This window comes from Pogona vitticeps, chromosome 5 (assembly GCF_051106095.1).
Source record: "Pogona vitticeps strain Pit_001003342236 chromosome 5, PviZW2.1, whole genome shotgun sequence".
Lineage (NCBI taxonomy): Eukaryota > Metazoa > Chordata > Lepidosauria > Squamata > Agamidae > Pogona > Pogona vitticeps.
In genome coordinates, this window is record NC_135787.1 from 98,995,060 (window position 1) to 99,018,213 (window position 23,154).

The 23,154-nt window shown below is 42.1% G+C and overlaps 1 protein-coding gene across 1 annotated transcript in view; it reads right to left on the reverse strand.

The window, feature by feature from the left end:
• Positions 1–8,446: 8,446 nt before the first annotated feature.
• Positions 8,447–23,154, reverse strand: part of LOC110075000 (fatty acyl-CoA reductase 1-like) — a 41,200-nt gene continuing 26,492 nt past the window's right edge. Inside the window, exons 11-12 of the mRNA XM_078394142.1 lie at positions 22,155–22,282; positions 8,447–19,777 (exon numbers count right to left, since the gene is read on the reverse strand). Coding sequence (XP_078250268.1) covers positions 19,615–19,777; positions 22,155–22,282 — 291 coding nt within the window. The 3' untranslated portion in view covers positions 8,447–19,614. The remainder of the gene's footprint in view (positions 19,778–22,154; positions 22,283–23,154) is intronic.

Sequence of the window (23,154 nt, forward strand, 5' to 3'; positions counted from 1 at the left end):
TTATGTTGTTTTATTGTATTTTGTATTGTATTGTATTGTATTGTATTGTATTGTATTTTATAATATTCTATGACATTTGTAAGCTGCACCGAGTAGACACTGTCGAGCGGGGTGGGGTAAAAAAAGACCAAATAAATAAATAAATAAATAAACAAACAAACAAACAAACAAACAAATAAAAAAGTGCAATTTTTAAAAGAATTGTTGTTTAATGTTTAAATCTGTTTTTCACTTTAAATATTGTCTTTTAATGATGCAGGTGACCTTAGGAGAAAGATGGGGTGAAAATATTTAAAATAAAGAAAAGGAAATAATAAAAGTGAATTTCCCTATGTCCAAACTGTGGAACTCCTTGCCAGAGGATGTGGAGATGGCATCTGGCCTAAATACCTTTAAAAGTGTATTGGACAGATTTCTGGAGGAAAAGTCAATCTAACCTAATATATTAATACCGCATTTGCCGGCATACAAGATGACTTTTTTGGCCCCCAAAACATGCCTCCAAGTCTTGTACGCCGGGTGCATTTCATTTGGGCCAGGAAGGAGGTGCTGCCACTGCCGCCGCCACTGAGTAAGTGACGCGGGGCCGCGCCAGCCGGAGAAGAAGGCAGGCGGGCAGGCAGGCAGTCGGTCCGGAGGGAGGAAGGGAAGCAACGCATGGCCAGAGCCCGCTGCCCCGCGCCGCTGAGCCCGCTTGACTGCACACCGCCGGAGAGCTGCTTCTTCGCCTCCTCCTCCTCCTCCGCCGCCCGCTTCCCTTCCCTTCTCACCCTTGCACCTGAGCCAGCTCGCCCACTCGCCCACGCGCTGCTGGAGAGCTGCTTTTCCTCCCCCTCTGCCACCGCCGCTGCCGCTACCCACTTCCCTTCCCTTCTCGCCCCAAAAACATGCCTCCAAGTGTGTGTGGGGGGGCATCTAATACACCCAGTCGCCTTGTACGGTGGCAAATACAGTATTAATGTAATAATATATAATTATAGGGGAGATGTAAACAAAGAGAAGAAGAAAAATTGTCAATACACTTTGATTTTGATTTACCTTTTTAGGTATGGAAATGACCCTCTCTTCATGTCTCCCTCCCTGAAAAAAACCTCCCGCAGTGCAGAGCCCTTTACCTGCTCAAGCCCAAATAAATACCTCCCCCGTGAGTCCCACCCTGTGCCGCAACCCCTTCCCTGGTTCTCCTCCCTCACCTTTTCTCCTTTCCTGCCTTCCTCCTCTATGATCAGGTGGGGGCTGAAGAGATTTCCCTGCCCAGGTCTCCTCTCCATTCATTGTACCACCATCACTACGCTTGGAAGACTGGGAGACTCAGGCAGAGCAAAAGGCACTGCTGCAGTGGCGGCAACAACTTTATATCCTACCACCAATTATTTCCATAAGAAATTTCACCACAAAGTTTTTCGATTCAGGCTGCCCTTTGCTATACAAAGCTTGGCAACCTTATTCCTGCTGGCAGCGAGGGCAAGATACTGTGCAGCAATATCAGGTCACTTCCCGGCCTTTTGAATCATGGATACAGAAGTACAATATCCCACATTCATAACCAGAGGTCTTTTGAAAGATTGAATCAGTTGCATTCCTGTGCATTAGCAGAAAGCACAACAGCTGATGGTGGATGGAACACACACACACACACACACACACACACACACACACACACACACACACGACTCCTTGCACATGCATACGTGCACATGCACACACACACAAGACAAGCAAGCAAGCATTTCATTTATATGTGTGTGTACACATGCACACATGTGCATGCACACGAGGGTGTGCACACACACAAAACAGGCGGAAAAGCATTCGCTTGGACTCTGCCTCACTGTACCCATTCATTTCCTTCATAACTGAGCTGATGCGCAGAGAATCACAGCTTCAGGCCAAATCAGAAACGTCACTGTCTGCTCCTGTTTCCTTCTGTGCCTGGTTTCAAAGCTGGATAGTTGGATGAAGTCCATTTTAAAACAAATGTTCATGCCCCCTCCAACCCATATTCATACAGAGCTTTATGAGGCTGGCCATTCAGCAGGAGGGGAATGCAGGGTGAGGTAGCAGGAAGGAAGGGGCAGGCTGGTGGCAACCCAAGTCCACAGTGGGTTCTTATCTTAATGCTCTAGCCTCTGTGGCCAACAAACACCTGTGTTAAAAATCCTTCACCTACGTTTCAACAGTGAGGCATAATATATTTCAGAATGCATAATGAGGGTATAGGATTGCCAAAGTTTCTGTTGCAATGAGCTTTGATTGCAAAGTTTCCTATTGTCACAAGATAAAGGGAATAAAGATCTTGGTGGTCACAGATGAGTCAGTTAAGTGGCAGGGCCAAGGATTGGCAACCTTTCAGAAGAGCCACTGACTATCAAAAAAGAATCAAAAAGGGTACGGATTTGCATAATATTCTGGCAGCCCCTCATATAGAGAACTACCTCCCCCAAAGAGGACTCTCAGCCCCTACTCATTAAACAAACAACACCAAAAAACTCCACATTTCATTTCTCAGTGGGGAACTTAATAAGTTGTTTTTAGGCTATTTTTTTCCTGTGACAAGTGCCTCTAATTTTATTGTTCTTAAGAAGAATAATTGGAAGATAAGAAGTATTTTCTAATGTTTATATTATTGCAAACTATCCTGAGCACTGCTAGGGGAAGGGTGGACTTCAGTGGTTCCTAAACGTCTGCAGTCTACAATCTGCTGATAGTTCCCATCCCTGTGCACTAATGTGTCACTAAAGTGTGGAGCAGACCTCACGCAAAGAGAGTCTCATCATGTTCATGATCCAGATGTTCACCTAAATGATCCACCACTGCATTAATTTGTGAAAATGCACAGAGTTAAGGATCAGCAGTGGCAAGGTGCTGAGAAATAAATACATCTTAAATGCACTTCTGCAGAAGATCTTAAACCACAGGCAATTTCCTGAAAAACAAGCAGGTGTACTTTGAAGAAGGGAAACATCTGGGTGTTCCCAACATAGGCATTTAAATATTCTCCCTTTCCTCTCCACACTTTAAACAAAGAACTAGATTTGACTTCCCCATCTTTTGTTTAACTGAATGCAACATAGCAAGATAACAGAAAGGTGACTAAAATGGACAGATAGAAAATTTTATATCTAGATTAATAATAAGCTTTGTCCTGGCCAAAGGCCAAAGTATCTCAAATAATGCCCCAGATCTTGTTGTATAGCATAGTAAATCACACTAGAATAGGCTTTTAGTTGTGACTTTAGCATAGTAAGCTGCAACCAGAGTAGGCCCATCTGAATCAATGGAACTTATGGGGGAGTTTGCTCACCATAACTGCTGGTTAGCTCAGGAGCTTAGGTCTCTGGTTGCTGAGCCAGAAGTTAGGAGTTCAATCCCTCACTGTGCCTCTTTGACAGAGGGTGGACTAGATGATCCATACGGTTCCTTCCAGTTCTAAGATGATGATAATGATGATATCCCCACTGATCCAATGAACCTACTCTTGTTGTGACTTACCTTGCTAAACAGCAGTTCTTATTCTGATGCTGATTCCTAACAGAGCACAGCAGAGGTATAAAAATGAGATGGATTCCAGAGAGTGAGCAAGTAGCAGTGGTGTCGAACTGTGGCCCTCCAGATGTTCTTGGCCTTCAACTCCCAGAAATCCTGGCCAGCAGAGGTGGTGGTGAAGGCTTCTGGGAGTTGAAGTCCAAGAACATCTGGAGGGCCACAGTTCGACACCACTGAAGAGAACAGGGACAGCTAACAAAAGTTTGGCAGTAGACACCAAAGGGGGAGGCTCGCAACCAAATTTCTGATTTCTGTATATATATTTCTACATTACTTTCTTAATATCCTTCAAGGCAGATAAGCTTAGTCTTCTCCCAAAAAAACAGTCTATGACCCTCCTGGTGAATGTGAAGTAGAAGTGGAAGGAACAGGACGGCAGCTTGAGATTGATAAACAAATAGTTAAGGAATACCTCATTACTTTGAATGCGTTCAGATCTGGAGGGCCCAATAAGTTGCATTCAAGACTACTGAAATAGCTGGCTGAGGAACTCTCAGAGCCACATTCTATTATTTTCTTGAAATCATGAGGATGGGTGAAGTGCCTGGTGGTGCAGTGGTTAAACTGCTGTACTGCAGCCAAAACTGTGCTCACTGTTTTAAATCTGGGGATGTTTAAAGCCACTTGATTCTGCACAGTTTTAAAAACCATAACTTGGAAACTTTTTACCCAAACATCTTCAAATTTGGTACGAAACAAGCACAGACTATCTGTTACATCTGTGACAAATTTGATGCAGAATATGTAAAGAAGAGGTACTGCATGAACATAAAGTTAAACATAAAGTTAAAGATGCAGAACACAAATAGATCTACATCTTTAACTAGATTTTTTTGTGCTGATATTTTGGTTGCTGCAGGTGATTTTAACGTGAATACTTACACCAGCTTTTCCCTAACTAGTGCCAGATGTTGCAGACAACTCCCATATTGTTTGACTACTGACAACTCTGGATAGGATTTACAGGCGTCATGTTACACAATATTTGGAGAACGCTATTCTGGGAAAGGCTGACTTGGGGCGTGACTACACGGTGCAAAAATGCTCATGAATCTGAAGTCACACTCAGGAAATCAGGTGAACTCACTTTAGCCAACCACAGAGGAGTCAACAGAAGAGGAGGAAATTGGCAATCTGCCTTGTTTGCTGCTTGTTAAGATAACTCCCTTAACAGACAGTTGGGGCCATCTAGATTTTCACTGATAGCAAGAAGGACTGGATTATTTAGGACCACACAAATCTTTCTTTCCCACACCTACACACAACAGCTTTAGAAAAAAGGCAGACCCAGCACTATACAATTTTCAAGTGAAGAAAGATAGGATATAGGCACTGATTGGCTCCTGGATGTGGTCCTCATTCCAGTTCCGTGAAGCTGTTTATCTGTCAGGAAGCTGCTAAAATAGTACACAAGGGAGCAAGAACAATCTTTCTTGCATCCTTTCTTACTGCCTTTTGCAGTTTTCTCTTTCTGATTTAAAGCCCCTGGAAAGCTGAACCTGGCTCATTGGCAGACCATCCCCCACAGGTTTTACCACAGCTGCTTATGTCATGTTGCCACTCTCCTAACATGTTGACAGAGGGAGGTATCCTCTTTCTCTCCTTCTAAATCCAGCACCACCATGGCCATGGCCAGATCAGGCACTGTCAGGACTGAATGTAGTTGGCATGTTAGTCATAAACTGTGCAGAAACATTTTTGACTACCATTGAAACATGGACATCCAGGCTAACTGGTATACTATAAGAGTACACTGAAGCTAGAATGCTGAGGCTGAAATCCTGTAACTCGGCATAGTAAATTGCATTAGATTAGGCCCATTGAATCAGTGAGGATTTGGTGAGTCAACTCTTCCATTAGTTTAATTGATTCAATTTGATTCTAGTTGTGACAAACTTCTATTTGAATCAATGTAATTTATGAAGGAATTGACTCACTAAATCCCCACTGATTCAATGGGCTACTTTAGTGTGATTAACTATGCTAAGCAACAGGATTTCAGCCAGAGTCTAGGGGGCAGGGCAGGACTGGAATCTAACTCTAATTGAATCTCTATCCGTTTATCTGCTATTAAACTGATCTCTTGCCTGGATTAAGCTTTGATTTGTTTTCTCTCACCCAGTGAAAGGGAATCCCAGCTTCCTTTCCACAGGTCAGCAGTCTATAACACCTTGACATGTTCAATTCTCACTGTACTATGTTTATTTGTGTGTCCCACTATTTCCCCCACCAGAGTTCTTTTATTTTCCCACAAATCACAGAGTTCATCTGAGGGTGAAACATGGATTCATGGAAGTCTGTTTTTTCTGGTCTTACATTGTTTTTCTCCTCAGCTACATGTTCTGCATGACTCTGAGTTAGACATAAGAAGGAAGCCATTGTTTACATTCCAGAGATACTTCTGGTAGCACATGTACACTTCACAGTTTTCACAGTTACACTATTTACACCACTTAAGGGAGCACTCTTTCTAGGAAGGGGATTGTGTGCCTTGGCCGTTAGTCTGTATAGTTCTTCTTATTTATGGACAACTTTCTTTAAATTAAGTAAATGTAAACATTACTGTCTGAAAAACAGTATAGACAGTGATAATAGAAATAAATGTACAGTATTTTTCCTTATTTGTTTGATAATGGATTCTATCAATGATATCTCTAAGGCTGGGGGTTATTTTTTCTCCATCAGAAAAAAGGCATCTTGTTGCCCCACAACAGTCTTTTAAACGAATACTGTACATAGCTTTTGTATTTCCATCTGTTACATTGTGGTAGGCCCAGTCTGCGTCACACTGCCTAGAAGCTAAACGGAGGGTGACTCATTGCTACATCCATTCCAAGCCAAGTTTTGGAGAGGAAAGAAATGTAAATGGTACAAAGCATTTTTCCTGCCTTGTTTAAATGTCAGCTTGGTATCCAGTGAAGCTGAACACACCAAAGGTTGAACACACCCTTTTGGGTTCATATTTGGGCTATGAAAGATTCCACTAAGGGACCTTAAAACTACATAAGTTCCCACTAAGGGAAGGCTGCAAATCTGAAATAAGCTGCACATCTTGCCAAGGCCTTTTGCTGATGGCATGGAATGCTGTGAGTGAATGCTCGGTTTTTACACATCCCTAAGACACATACTCCAGGTATTGTCTATTACATCACACCAGGCAAAGTTGTACATGAAAATCCCACTGCATCTATACAGCATTTTACAAGCTAAGCACCACAAATAAAACTGCCCTGCAGAGAAAGGTGTTCAGGCATTGTATAGGACCCTTGCAGATGGTCAATTTATCACATGTGTGGTCAGTTTGAGCAAAAGTAATAGAGTAAAACAAACAAAAAACAATTACTGTATTTGTTTCCTGATATCCTACTTTCTAGTTATTCACTTCCCCTCTATATTTGGCTGCAGTGCTTCCTTAGTAGCTCCTGGTTATTTGATAAGCAATATAAATAACCATAGCTCATTGAGCTGGAACACCCGGCTATGGAGCCAGGATTTGGGAGTTTGATTCCCCACGGTGCCTCCTGGGAGAAGAACCAACTTGTGTGACCTTGGGCAAGCCACATGATGCCAGAGTGTGTCTCGCCCCCCCCCCCCAAGGGAGTGATGAACTGCTGTTGGGTGCTCTATACCTGGGAAGGATCGCTGTATGTTGGAATTGATTTGACAGCACATACATTTTCTCATGTGGTTTAAAAAGTATCTACAGTACTTTTCTAAAGAAGTCAATTAAATAAGCTCTCTACACTTCCTGGTATGGAATCCATTAGCAATTTTGTTTAGCCTTTTCATAAGAAAACTGTGTTGCCCTGTGTCATTTCACACTGAAATCAAGATTAATCCCCGGAGGTAAGCAATAAGCGAAATGATAGTGACTATTTTAAGCAAGTATGCCCCTTGGCCATGGGAAAGCACCATGGTAAGTGGAGCAAGAGCCAAAAAAGAATAGGTGGAACAAGAATCAGTATTTCTGGTGTCATCCTCATCTTCCTCCCTTGTTACAGTAAGAATTCTTTAACCTCTGACTGAACCTAAGAATAGCCTTACCTTGGTTCAGAACATACTCAGTCACAGCATCCTCTGTCTCTGTTCTGGAAGGGCAATTACCTTACACCGTTCAATGGACACCATTTTTAATATTCATGACTTCACCCCCCTGTAATCTTGGTGTGTGTGTGTGTGTGTGTAGTCTTAAAATTCACAATTAGAGAGATCTAGTGCATCTCCCCCCCCTTTGAATTACAACAGAGGAGTCTTAAGTACCATACGACAGATGTTAGGATTCCCAGAGATGGAACGATGACAGCTTAAAGTGATACCACACTGTGTAGTATGGATTGTTTTGTAAACTCTGAAGCTTTGAATTCTGCTCCTGTATATGGACAGACAGACCCCTAAGTAGTGCAAACTGATTGCATGCATGTTTTCTCAGAAGTAAGCTCAGTTGAGTTCAGCAGTGCTTACTCCAAGGAAAATGTGCCTAGGAGGAGGGCTGTTGAATCCAAAGTTGAACAAGCAGATTTTGAAGAGTGGTGGTAAGCAATGGCAGACAGAGCAGGGATGGGGAAAACAATGAAAACACAACATGGAAGGCAAAATAAAAGCTTACAGCTGTGCCTAAACTGGCCCCACTAAGAGGGCAGATGTTGGTGGCTGGACGATCAACACAGTAGAGAGGCAGGAAGAGGAAGGCATCAGCTAGAAGCAACACTTGGGAGCAGTCTCAAAGCATATTTGCTCTAATCGGAGGATACTACTCTGTGCCAAATACCGCTGCAAAGTGACTGGTACAGAGGAGGGTAGGCTCTTGCTCCACCTAAGAAAAGCAAAGGTAGAATCATGAGGCACGGGATGGTGAGATGATGGTTTCTGAATCCACCACAGTTCACAGATCCAGAAAGGAAAAAAGAAATACAGAAGACTGCAGCACTACAGATTTCAGCTCCTCCACAGTTCATTAACCGCACCAGGCAGAATGTTGGCATCTGATGATGAATCACCTGGTGGAAACTGCTGAACTCAACCAGTACGAGGGTAACCTCCTGTCGGATCCACAGAGCTTCTTCCCTTCAAGGATGTGCTCAAACAGATCTGACTGTCGAAATACATTAAAGTGAGATTGTAAAGGAAAGAATTTCAAGAAAAAAACTGACAAGTAATATAGCTGAGAGGTTTAGGTCTCTGGTTGTGGATCCAGAGGTTGGGAGTTCAATTCCCCACTATGCCTCCTTGACAGGGGCTGGACTCAGTGATCCATACAGTCCCTTCCAGCTCTGCAGTTCAAAGATGATGATGATGATTTAATGAAGGAGAAAGGGGATAGGGAAGAAGAAAGAGGAAAAGAATGTGAATATTAAGGAAGAAAATAGTATAGTATACTACTACTCTCTTAAAAATAATTAATATCTGAAACATAATTTCATAATGGAATTGGTATCTGTCTCAGAGAGAGTAATGAGTCAGAATAGTGAATCAGATTGAAGTTGGATGTAAGTCTACTGTAAGGAGGGAGCAAATGCCAAAGAAGAAGTGCTTTGTAAGGAAGGCTCAACGTTCCTTAGAGATAAGCTGCTCTGTGCATAGGTAACTGCTTTGCTAAGATGCAAGAAACTGTAACCAATGCACATATTCCTCAAGGACCATTGCACTGCTGCATAGTTTTGTTCTTTTTAAGAACTGTATAAAAACTTGGACCCTGTTGATCTCAGGGTCCCCACCCTGCTGGGCACTCAAGTGCACACTTGTTTTAGCTGAATAAACCTGTTCCCTTTCCTCCAAGAAACTATCCACTTATTGCTCGAGACACGGCTTCATAGAATTAGCTAAGACACCGAGCTCTGGGAGTAACAATATAAAATGCAAAGAAAGATAATTTATGAAGCTTATCACAGGCTTTGATACACTGAAATTCATCAAAGGAAAGAAAATATGGAAAACAATGCTCTTTCTGCTGATAAATAATAATGATTTAATTAAGTAATAGGATATTATATTATATTATATGTAATGAGAACTGACTGACTGAATCAAAGAAAAGAAAGAGAACTGAACAAAATGGATTGGGATTTAAATCAAAGCAAATTTTTAATAAATATTTTAAACCATAATGACAGGAAAGTGCACATTGCTTGGATTGAATAAAGTGCCCCAGATACTTAAAACAGGAAAGAATATATTGCAGTATATTAAGATGCAATTGTAAAGGAAAGAATTTCAGTAAAATACGTTGTTAATAATGAAATAATATTGACTAAAAAAGAATACAATGAGACTGGAACAGAAATCAAATGGACTGAGAATTGGGGGGCAGGCGGAAAATCTTTGTCTAAATTCATCAGGGGGAAAATATGCAAGATGTGGCATTGAACTGTTTCCCTCACAACATTGCATGTAAGCAAGAGCAATGTATGACACACAAACTGTCAAATATAAACTATGTAACATAATGATGACTAGCAATAAAATATTGTGCAATATCGCAAAAAAGTCAACTAGCCAGGAAAAATCAAACATTACAAGGAACCAAATTAATGGGTCTGCAATCCTGATGTAGATTTATACACATTTCCAAAAGAGCCTCTCTCATTGTTCTGACAGATGTCAGAGTAAAAAAGAGGCTTAGATGAATTGACAACTGACATCAAGATTGCTCTTCACTGGTTATGGTTTCTTATAGCAATGTCAACACCAGCCACAAATTGAGCAAATAACATTACCCTGTGCATCAACAACAACATAGGTGTTTTTTTATATTGAAAAAGTATTGGCGGTAGACCTGCGAGCCAGATGATTACCCCATACAGCAAAAGGGATTTAATGGAAAAGCTGTAGTACTGCCAAAGGAAGTCTTAATAATGAACAAATGTTAGTAACATCTTTGCTAAATGAGTACTCTCTACTTATTTTTGGGATTGATGGGGGGTGTGGAAATCTAAAACTTAAACGAATGCTGGGTCAGTTCATGTTGGAGGCATTTATTTCATTTAGGTATAATTAAGTATATTTGATTTCTGCCCTAAAGCTGGGCACCTGGAATGTATGGACAATGACCCCTGGCTTTCCTGACTACGGCTTTCCTAACGACCTGCAAGAAATAGACGATGTGCGCAAGACAGCTGTCATCGACATGGAACTGAGTAGACTGCAGATGGACATTGTTGCCTTACAAGAGACAAGACTGCCAGACACAGGATCTGTCAAAGAAAAAAACTTCTCATTCTTCTGGCAGGGAAAACCATCGAATGAGACCAGGGAATGTGGTGTTGGCTTTGCAGTCAGAAATACTCTTCTGAGATGCATTGTTCCACCTACTGTGGGGAGTGAAAGAATCCTGTCTCTGCAGCTCCACTCATCAGCAGGACCAGTAACCCTCATTAGCGCATATGCACCAACACTGTCATCCACTCCAGAAGTGAAAGACAAATTCTATGACGATCTGGCAGCTACTATCCAAAAAGTCCCTGAAAGAGAGGCACTGTTCATTCTTGGAGACTTTAACGCTAGAGTTGGTGCTGATCATAATTCTTGGCCCACTTGTCTAGGCCGTTTTGGCATTGGGAAGATGAACAAAAATGGCCAACGCTTGCTGGAGTTTTGCTGCTATTATGGTCTTTGTGTCAGCAACACATTCTTTAACACGAAGCTGCAACACAGAGTTTCCTGGAGGCATCCAAGATCCAAGCATTGGCATCAGCTCGATCTAATCCTCACTAGACGTTCCAGCCTTCTTAGTATTACGATCACACGCAGTTACCAGAGTGCTGATTGTGATACTGATCACTCCCTGGTGTGTAGTAGAGTAAAACTACAAACAAAGAGAGTATATCACATGAAAAAGGAAGGAAGACCACGTATTGACATCAGCAAGACTTGCGATCAAAGAAAAGTGAAGGAATTTGCCAAAGCACTTGAGGAAGTCCTTCCAGGTCCAGCTAATGCAAATGCACCTGAACGATGGGAACACTTCAAGAACGCTGTCTATAACACCGCCTTGTCCACCTTTGGCAAGAAGACCAAAAAGATGGCTGACTGGTTCGAAGCCCATTCAGAGGAGTTAATGCCAGCCATCGAGGATAAGAGAAGAGCTCTGGCAGCATACAAAGCCTGTCCTAGCGAGTACAACTTGCAAGCTCTTCGAGCTGCTCGCAGTCAAGTCCAACAGGCTGCCAGGAGATGCTCCAACGATTATTGGCTCCAGCTCTGCTCTCAGATACAGTTAGCAGCAGACACAGGTAACATCAAAGGAATGTATGACGGTATCAAGCAGGCCTTAGGTCCAATACAGAAGAAATCTGCTCCCCTGAAGTCTGCTACAGGTGTGCTCATCCAGGACCGAGCACAGCAGATGGAACGCTGGGTACAGCACTACTCTGAGCTATATTCCAGAGAGAATGTAATAACCGAAGAAGCATTAAATAACATTGAGCACCTGGCTGTCTTGAAAGAGCTGGACAGCAAACCAACCATAGCAGAAATAAAAGCGGCCTTGGACTCACTCACCTCCGGCAAGGCACCTGGAAAGGATAACATCCCTGCTGAAGTGCTGAAATGTTGTAAGGAGATCATCACCACCGAACTGTATGAAGTCTTTTGTCTCTGCAGGAGGGAAGGTGGAGTACCACAGGACATGAAGGATGCAACCATCGTCACATTGTACAAGAACAAAGGAGACAGGGGTGACTGCAATAACTACCGTGGCATCTCCCTTCTTAGTGTGGTAGGGAAGCTGCTTGCCCGTGTTGTGCTAAAGAGGCTCCAGGTGCTTGCAGATAGAGTCTATCCAGAATCACAGTGCGGATTTTGAGCTAATAGATCCACCACTGACATGGTATTCTCCCTCCGACAGCTGCAGGAGAAATGTAGGGAACAACAACAGCCACTCTTAGTGGCCTTCATAGACCTTACAAAAGCATTTGATCTGGTTAGCAGGGATGGCCTTTTTAAAATACTTCCCAAGATTGGATGTCCACCTCGTCTCCTTAACATCATCAGATCTTTCCATGAGGGAATGAAAGTCACTGTAGTTTTTGACGGCTCAACATCAGACCCCTTTGACATCCAAAGCGGAGTGAAACAGGGCTGTGTCCTCGCACCAACACTTTCTGGGATCTTTTTTGCTGTCATGCTGAAGCATGCCTTTGGAACTGCAACAGAAGGTGTCTACCTCTGGATTAGATCAGACGGAAAGCTCTTTAATCTCTCTAGATTGAGAGCGAAGACCAAAGTCCAACTGAAATGCATGTGGGACTTCCTCTTCGCAGATGATGCAGCCATTGTTGCCCACTCTGCTGAAGACCTCCAACAACTCATGAATCATTTCAGCAAGGCCTGCCAAGACTTTGGACTAACAATCAGCCTGAAGAAAACACAAGTCATGGGCCAGGGCATGGACTCACCTCCTTCTATTACCATCTCCACACAAGAATTGGAGGTTGTTCATGACTTTGTGTACCTCGGCTCAACCATCTCTGACACCCTCTCTCTAGATGTCGAGCTGGATAAACGCATTGGCAAAGCAGCCACCATGTTCTCTAGACTCATGGCTCAATAAGAAGCTGATGACACATACGAAGATCCAGGTTTATAGAGCCTGTGTTCTAAGCACACTCCTGTACTGCAGTGAGTCCTGGACCCTTTGTGCACAGCAGGAGAGGAAGCTAAACACTTTCCATATGCGTTGCCTCCGACGGATTTTTGGCATCACCTGGCAGGACAAAGTTCCAAACACAGCAGTCCTAGAACGAGCTGGAATTTTCAGCATGCATACATTACTGAAACAGCGACGTCTAAGTTGGCTCGGGCACGTCGTGAGAATGGCTGATGGTCGGATTCCAAAGGATCTCCTCTATGGAGAATTAGTGCAGGGAAAGCGCCCCAGAGGGAGACCACAACTGCGATACAAGGACATCTGCAAGCGAGATCTGAAGGCCTTAGGAATAGACCTCAACAGATGGGTAACCCTGACATCTGAGCGTTCAGCCTGGAGGCAGGCGGTGCATCATGGCCTCTCCCAATTTGAAGAGACCCTCGCCCAGCAGACCGAGGCAAAGAGGAAGTCACAAAAGCAGCAAAACCAGAGAGCCGCACAGGGGACAGACTGGATTTGCCTTCAGTGTGGAACGGACTGTCACTCTCAAATTGGCCTTCTCAGCCACACTAGGCGCTGTTCCAAGCCCTCCATACAGAGCACGCTACTATAGTCTTTCGAGACTGAAGGATGCCTAACAACAACAATAACGATGAAGATGGGAGGGGCCATTTCTTTTTCCTCTTCTGCTCCTTCAAGCCACTAGGTCTGGAGCCACCCAGACTTGTATTTTTAAACTGTTAATTGGGAACCTTGGGCTCAACAGCGGGGATCTAGCAGAAAAGTCAGACAAAAAGGCAAGCCAACTGCACTGGAGAGAACCAGAGGAACAAAAGCAGGCTCGAAATCTGATTAAAACTGCACAGACTGCTGAAGAAATCTAGGGAGGTTAATAATACAATCTCAGCACCCATCATGCTGCACCTGATCCCAACAGTGGGTGAATGTGAGCCCCACCGGTTCCATTTCACAGACAATAATTTCATGTGTTCCATTGTTTTATCACTCAAGGCAGCTTTTATTAAAGGCACACTGTCAACCCAACTGCTCCTTCCCCTGCATATCTAGGTGGTTGGGTTTTCAGCACAAGCCCTCTCCCCGAGGCACAGTCTGTCCAGTTGGGGCCCCAGTTGACTTCACTGGGGTCCTCAAAAGTCCAGGTATGGAAAGGAGGAATGGAGGCAATCCTTTTAGGAAATGCTGGTAAAGGCAAGTGATGGGGACTGGGCTCCACAGCACTGCTCCTCCTGGAGCCTCCTTTGTCATATTTATTTATTTATTTATTTATTTATTTATTTATTTATTTATTTATTTATTTATTTATTTATTTATTTATTTATTTATACCCCACCCATCTGGCCTAAAACATACCTGTTTTCACTTGTGTCTCCAGTGTTTAAGTTGGGTTGGGATAGGCACTGCAGCTCCTGACAGATGGTGGAAATGCCAAGGCTGGGGTGGCACTGGATGACCTGAGGCTGCATCTCTGATCCCTGAGCTAGTGGCTCCATTTGTCTTTTATCCCTATATGCACCTCTCTGGAGGCACAGATGCTCAACTGCCTCTCTCTACATCTCCCCTTCATCTAAACTGATTGCCAATGGCCCTGAGCCCTGCAACTCAAGCCCTCTGCCATCACAACCTCTCCCAACTGTTCTGCATCAGATGTCGGCTCTTCCTTGTGGTGCTGCTTTGTCACCAGCTAGGGGCCCAGGAGACTTGACCTCTCCCGGGCTCCCCTGGGCTTGTGGGGAGGTGCCAGATGGAGGTACTCAAGACAACCCTCTCATTGAGACACTGAAAAGTCCTGATGCTAAAAATAAAACAAAAGGCCAAGAAAATGGCAACCTGAAGTCTTAGGCTTGACAGTCCCTCTCCTTTGTATCTGCAGTGCAAAGAAGTGGTCTGCGTGCACGATACAGCCATGGAAATGATCAGGGACACTCTGGTCCCACCCAAAATTCATGGAGGAAGCTTTATTAAACTCAGTGGCACTTATTTCCAAGCAAACATGGACACTGTCATCCCCTTTATCTCTTCAGTTTAAATCAGTTTAAAATGGCAAGGCTTTTAGTACATTTTTAAAGGAGTTGCAAATATGTACTAGCTATAAAGATCCATCTGTTGTTTCCAGACCAGTGGGTTCCATAACAGAATATATAAGAGTGAATCAGAAAGCTTTTGTGCCAACTTTTTTATTCCACAAAATACAAATAGGATCAATTGGGCTGAATAAGTGCAATGCCGGTATGGGAAAGTAACATATAATTATATATAATAACTATGTGCTTCCATTTATATTTTGGATGTTGTTGTTGTTGTTATTGTTATTATTATCATTGTCATTATTGTTACTGTATTGAGGTAGATAGTATTGTACTATACAGTATTGCAGAGGTATTGTAGAGGTAAATGTAGTAATACTTATTTATGCAGCTATTTAATATCCTTTCAACATGAGCTCCTTTCCACAGAATAAAAGCTAGAGTACACAAAACCTTTAAAAAATTTGTAAAGGGCATCCATAAGTCAGAATTGACTTGGCACCATACAGTCATTATTAGATTTGTGCCCCCAAAGTCAAGATGACACATAATTTGCTGAATATATATAACCAATGGAAGCCAAATATCTGCAACAAGATGTATTTACAAAAATTGGTCAGAGTATAGAGGGTCTATGATTCCAGCAAGGGTGACACCACACTCCCAATAACAAATAATTTGCTGAATATATGCTACAAAAAGGTCAACATTAGGAGCAGCATATGTACCGGGTTGATATTTAACAGATACTTAGGTTTTTGGCTAAAACTTGTATCTGTTATATATCAGTCAATGTTTTATTATTTTGATTGATTCTGCCTGGTGATTTTGAATACTACTACTACTACTACTACTACTACTACTACTACTACTACTACTACTACTGTAACTGGAGGCTGAACAGCCACTTGACTCGTGTGCAGAGTATATGTGAGGGCTGGACAATCTCCAGAGGTCTGTGGGCAGGACATGCCCCCTTCTGAACCTTAGAGGGTTACACCCACTCCAGCATATGCCCCACCTTTACCCTCTAGTGGCCATAAAGAGCCATTTTGCCATTTTTGGTTGCCCCTGAGGTGTCCTGAGTTTGGCTGGAATGCAGCTGAAACAGTTGAAGGAGGCCCCAAATGCTGTGATATTTCACTTGTGGCCATTACAATGGGCAAGGGACCTTTCTGGACACATTGTTATTTTCGTGGTAGTGGTTATGTTTGTGCTTAATAATAATGCAACATTAAATGGTCTTTTCAACCTGGATTAAGCAGTATCTTTCAGCCAAAACATTATCCCTTTTGAACCAGACACGTGCTGATACAGTTCCAAGGTTTTTCAATCTGCTGCTCATCTTTAATTTTCTCACCACTAATAGGAATGCAATCAGTTCCTTGTGATGGATAACCTTCAAATAACTGCTGAAGATGTGAAGAACATAACAGATCAAGACTCATGATAAATAACAGGTTCATAATTTTCTTAATTTCAGTTTTGGAATCTGTTCTTCTTGATGTATTTGAAATAATATTATTTGCATTCCTTGTAATGTATCACTTATTTACTGTTTAGGCATATATTTATTTATTTAATTAATCTTATTTATATACTGCTCCAATAGTGCAGGCACCATCAGGCTGGTTTACAAGTTAAAAGTTAAGCCCCCACAAATCCCACATAAGATATTCAACAATATGGCAATCTAACAATGTAGGTCTGAAATTCATACAAAAAAGAAGAAATAACATCAACATTAACAAAATTAATTAGCAGAAGGCAGTTTTTAAATAATTCTGTTTTCATAAATTTCCTGAACCTAAGGAGGGAAGGAGCCTGGTGCATCTCAGATTGTAATTTATTTCAAAGACTGGGGGCCACCACCAGAAAGGCCTTATTCCGTGTCGTTGCCTTTTTGGCCTTCATTAGTGTGGCCACTTTTAGCAACGTGGACTGAGTGGAGCGGTTGAAATGGGTACTAACCTGACTCCATTGGTCTTTCATCATATTGGTTTTAACATGCTGAAATTTCTTGTATCCTATAAATGTGGTACGGATGGAAAATGCCATACCAGACTAGCTAGCTTATCAACTGGGATTTAATAACAATAATAACAATACTCTTAGAACTGCAGAGCTGGAAGGGACCCTATGGATGATTGAGGCACAGTGGGGGAATTGAACTCCCAGCCTCTGGCTCTGCAATCAGATGTCAAAACCATTGAGTTCAGAATTTAAATATAGCACCTTTCTTCCAAGTAATCATCAACAAATGCTCAAGGTACTTCACATACCTCATCTCTATAACCTTTGGAATAGCCCTCAATGGTAGGCCGTTGGAGACAAAAATGTCAGGTGGCATTTAACAACCTGGGGCTTTTTTACGCCAAGATGCTGCATTCACTTTCCCCCTACTATCTTGTAAGACGCAACACTGCTGGGGCACACAGAAAGGCTGTGCTTACCCCCAAATGCAAGGAAGGAGAGAAAGAGAAGTACATACCATACACGTAATAAATCAGCCTAATATTTACTGAGAAGACAAATCAGCCATGTATACAACTTCAGAGATCTGTTCAGAACACCAAAGTATCAAGGAATAATGCAGGGTTACACCCTTAAGGTACAAACCTACTTCCAATTTCATAAGTACTGTAATGCCTCCTCCCCACAAACACTATAGGCTACTGAACTTCTATCCTTTTTGCCACTGTAAAACTCCCTGAAGCTCAGAGTAGACAAAGCTACTTACTTCATTTTGTTTACATGTTTGTGTTGAAAATTGCTCCCACCTTTTGTAGAACTTGACACCTGTTGCAAACATGTTCAAACTGTGTAAGATTTGTGCCTATCACAAAATCATAAGGACCATCAGAGCCAATTATAGTGTGAAAAATCATAGAATCATAGAATCGTGAAGTTGGAAGGGGCCTATAAGGCCATCAAGTTCAACCCCTTGCTCAATGCAGGAATACAAATCAAAGCAGATCTGCCAGGTGGTTTTGTAAATTTCTCTTGAATACCTTCAGTGTTGGAACACTCACCAGCTCCAGAGGTAACTGGTTCCACTGTCGTACTGCTCTAACAGTTAGGAAGTCTTTCCTGATATTCAACCGAAATCTGGTTTCCCTTAACTTGAGTCCATAGTTGCATGTCCTGCACTCTGCGATGACTGGGAACAGATCTCGCCCCTCCTCTGTATGACAATATTTCAAATATTTGAAAAGTGTCATAGTATCTCCATTCAGTCTTCTTTTCTCAAGGCTAAGCATGCCCGATTCTTTCAATCTTTCCTCATAGGGCTTGATTTCCAGTCCCCTGGCCATCCTTGTTACCTTCCTCTGAATTTGTTACAGTTTGTCAGCACCTTTCTTGAACTGTTGTGTCCAGGACTGGTCACAGTACTCTCCGTGAGGCCTAACCAGTGCTGAATAGAGGGGAACTAGTACCTTGTGAGATCTGGAGACTACACTTCGGTTAATGTAGCCTAAAATAGCATTTTTTTTTTTTTTGGTAGCCACATCACACTGTTGGCTCATGTCCAGCTCATGATCTACAACAATTCCAAGATCCTTTTCTCTTGTAGTATTGCTGAGTTAAGTATCCCCCATCTTGTAAGAAGAGGAACAATGGGGGGGGGCAGAAAACTTAAAGGATAAAAAAGTCCAAATGGCATGGAAATAACGGAAGTGCTGAAGAAGGAGAGGGCTTCCCTGTACTGATTTGTTTGGCTCTGCTTAAATGCAAGAACATGCAGCAGAGCTCTATTGAAAACCACTGCAATTTAGAATGATTAGTCATCAAGGCATTTTTTGTCTGTGCGAGACATGGTGGTCTGATGGGATATGAGGATTCAGAGAATCTTGGGAACCTGTCACTTCTTGATGGAAAAGTTGCCAGGAGCCGCTAAGAAGTGGGAATAACAATAACATCAGTTTAAAGCCTTTTGCAGGAACATGTGCACACTTTAAAAATAATTGCAACCTGCATGTACTTGTAGAGAGGGTGATGTGCACTCTTGGGACAATGGAAGAAAGAAAGAGAGATCACACAGACACGGAGCTTGCATTTTGAACTGTTTGTCTGTTTCCTTGTGATCATACAATTATGCAGGGAACAGCACTCCAACCTGTCCCTCATTCATGGCCCAGCTGGACCTTTTTTGTCCAGCAGCAGGACCACTACATTTTGGGGCCAGGGTGGAGTGATTCCTCAATGGGCAGAAGGGTTACTGTAAAGGGTATTGCTCCCAGTAAAGCAATCTGCTCTAGTGGGATTAGATGTACTCACGATCTGATTGCACCCAGAGAGAGAGGAAAACTCAGCTTATCCATCTGTCTTACATGAATTTTAGCTTCCCTGTTTCACTCTCATTCTAAGACAGGCCCTTGAACTACTTTTACTAAAACAAGTTTGTCCATGAGAAAGGTAGTCAATAACCAGACAGATATTTCAATATCGGAGCAAACTCGAAGCTCTGAAGTAGTTAAGGATCTTATAGCTGTGGTCCATCAGAAAACACCCTATGTTCTGAGCCATTGTTGACCTTGCAATGAATGCACGCCAAATGACCACAAGAAGGAAAGCATTGACTGCATACTGAATGTTCCTCAGCCTGTTGGAAAAAAGAGAATGACACAATTCAGGTGGGTGGCAAATGATGTGCAAAATAGATCAACAACATTCTTTAGCGGCAGGAAGGAAGCAGTTCCACTTCTTGTTACATGCTTGATTCTTGTGTGTGGTTGGTGTGGTTGTCACTTCCTGGTGGCTACTGCCTGTGCTAGTCATATAAAAGAGTGGGATGGCTAGACTGACATGGGAAATGCCATACCAAAATTATGGTGCTCTTTCCATTGGTTTCTGAACCTTAAGGTGGGGAAGAAGGAATCACAAGGGAGAGGTAACCACACACTTTCCATTATTTAAGACTCTTATTGTTGCAGCTGAACTTGCTCAGAGATGGGACAGCCCATGGATCAATGCAGCCTCTTGGCCAGTTTTTTCTTCCAATAAGCATCCCAAACACTGCTGTGCTGCCACTGAATAGGGTGGTAAACAGGGCTGACATGCATGATGTTTTCACTTCAAAAGCACAACTGTTCCTTCAAAACCAGGTGCTGTTCCCAGCACCCTTTAGTTACAAGCCTCCCTGAAGTGTATTAACAAATTTACTAGTAAACAAGTTACAATGTTGCAGTACACCTTTAAGGGCAGAGGGAATTCTAAGTTTAAATGAACAATTTCTTCTTGTGTGCATATATCGTGGCAGTAAAATGCAGCTCCTGTGAGACTGGGAAGAAAACTAGAAGTTGCCCATCCCTGCATTATTAGGACTATTCACACCAAATGTGAGGATAGATGAAAAAAGAATAGATTTGTAGATCTTAACATTCTTGCTTTATATATCACTGTTCTGGTGTGCTGGCTCTTCTTTGGTGAGTTCAATGCAATGGAGTTATAAGTAGCTATTTAGAAAATGAGTAAAATCTACTGAGTTTCTACTGATAACACATTTTTAAACATATCAGTTACTATATTGGTACACTGCAACTGTTGCCTTTATTCACTACATTTCACAGGCTATCACATTGCCCATGAGCATGAAGGGTTTCCAAATGAAGACCCAAATATTTTTTTTTTTGTTCTTTGTGGTTGCAATTCAGTAAAGCTATACAGGCATACAAGAGCCAGAGATTTCTTTCATGCTTCCCTTGCAGTTGAGGAGGACTACTGAGGAGGCAAGTTACTTTTTCAAATATAACCTCTTCACTGTGGGGTAGGAAATTCTACCATTTTAGAAATTTTGTTGCGGTTTTTGGGAGCCCACACAATCAGACTGGTACTGCCCTGGTACAACCATGGATGCCAATTTGACAACCACTGGACTAGACCATAGTTGTAGTTTTCAGAGTGGTAGCTGCATTAGTCTGTGGAAGCACATCAACATGAAACACAAAACAAAAACAAAAATAAAGAAGGCAAAGACACCTTAAAGACAAACTGCCATATGTTAGTGTGAGTTTTTGTGGAAAATTCCTCTTCTTCAGAAATAAGAGTGGGAATGAAAGACAAAACATTTGGACAGGGCTCTAAGATAAAGAGACAGTGGTTGCTGGTGGATGCAAGTTTTATTTCACATCTAATAATGATTTAAGACTCTTGTTTGGTACTTAGCTCTTTTCTTTCAAAACTTTGTAGAGCCCTGTATGAATGTAGTCTCTTGTATTCTTGTTCTTATGTCAGAAGAAGTCAACTTCTTTCACAAAAGTGGACTTGCTTCATATGAAAATATAGCTGTCAGTTTTTAATGTGCCACAATGTTGTTGTTGTTCTTTCTTTCTTTCTTTCTTTCTTTCTTTCTTTCTTTCTTTCTTTCTTTCTTTCTCTCTCTCTCTCTCTCTCTCTCTCTCTCTCTCTCTCTCTCTCTCTCTTTCTTTCTTTCTTTCTTTGTGTTTCTTGTTGATGTGCTAAATCACTGATTTCCACATTTTGTTCTGAGGAACCATCAGAAGCTTATAATGGGTTTGGGATTAGATGTTAAAAAAAGAGACAGAGACAGGCAGGTGAATATCACCTCACAGGTCTTGTTCCAGCCACACTGTCCCACTGCATTGCCCCAGGATCATTGATAATCTGCCACAGGGTAAGGATCTCTCAAAAGCAAAAGGGATATGGCCAGTTGAGTGCTGTATCTGAGCCTGTTCCATTCAGAAATCTCCCAGCCTCAACAGGAACTTCCATCACCCTCTATTCTTCCTTGAATTCTTTTGTTCTCTGTAAGCCTACTAACATCCAATGTTGGATGTAGGCCTTGCCTTTTTGCTTCCACAAATTTCTGTTTTCTATTCTAATTCATGCCTGTCCTACTGAGCTTTTAATATTCATCCATGTAGTTTGCCCTGCAGTTAATCATCATAAAATTTTCACTTAGTAAAGAGACTCTATTAAAATGATGCTGAAATGAATTTAGAAATGTATGCATGCCTTACTTTCTTATGTGCTGTTTTGCTGCAGGGACTCCAGCCATGTCCTCATTCAGTAGATACTTCTTAGCTCCTAAATAATAATTTTCAATATATTCTGACCAATGCAGTGGCCGGACATCAAAGCAGAATAACTGGAATCATAAAAAAAGGAAAAAGGAACAATTTCACAAATAGACCACAGATGAAATGGAGGAAGGGTTTAGAATGGAGAAGAGAAAAAATGAGTAACCCAAATCCAGTGGGTAAATTTGAATTGATCTTCATTCTGCTCCAGGGTTTTATCCAATGAGAAAAAACTTTACTGTTTCATTCTTGACTTATGCTACTGAAAAGGACTGCTTCCTTGAATTTAATACTCATATTTTTGTTTGTGCACTACAGGCTTACAAAGACACATATTGCAAGAATATAATTAACTTCCCCTGAAAGTAGGTTTGGGCAGTGCCGAGGGTTTAATTTCCCCCCACCTCCCAGACCTTTGAGGGCCTCACCTGCTCCCTTTATTCAAAATCTGTTTTGAACAAACGTCTATTTGGGGCTTTTAAAATATGAGGGCTGGAATAATAGCCTTAAATGGTCAGCTGTGTCTCTTGTTGGTTTCAAGAGACATGGCTATCCATTTTAGGTTATAATTTCGCTTCAGCAATGATTGGGAGGATTTGGATCAGACGGAATATAGGAGGTCTTGGCAGACCCCATCAGGCCCTTTGCCCATACAATTCTCCATCCTGCCTTAAAGACTGTTCTAAGCCAGGTATGGAAGTATTGCAGGGCTGTTAAGCTTTTAAAACAGGCTGATCCAACTGATGACCTACTAGACCAAAGGCAGAGACCAATCAATTATTGTTGTTCACTAAATGCTCAAATGAATAGGAAGACTTGGCTTGGGAAGGTCAGTCGGTCCTCTGTGGGATGTACTACATACTTTTATATATCCCAAAGCTGAGGTGGCCTTGGTTCCTTCATGACTGGATATTAATTCAGGTCTTTTGTTCCCTCATTA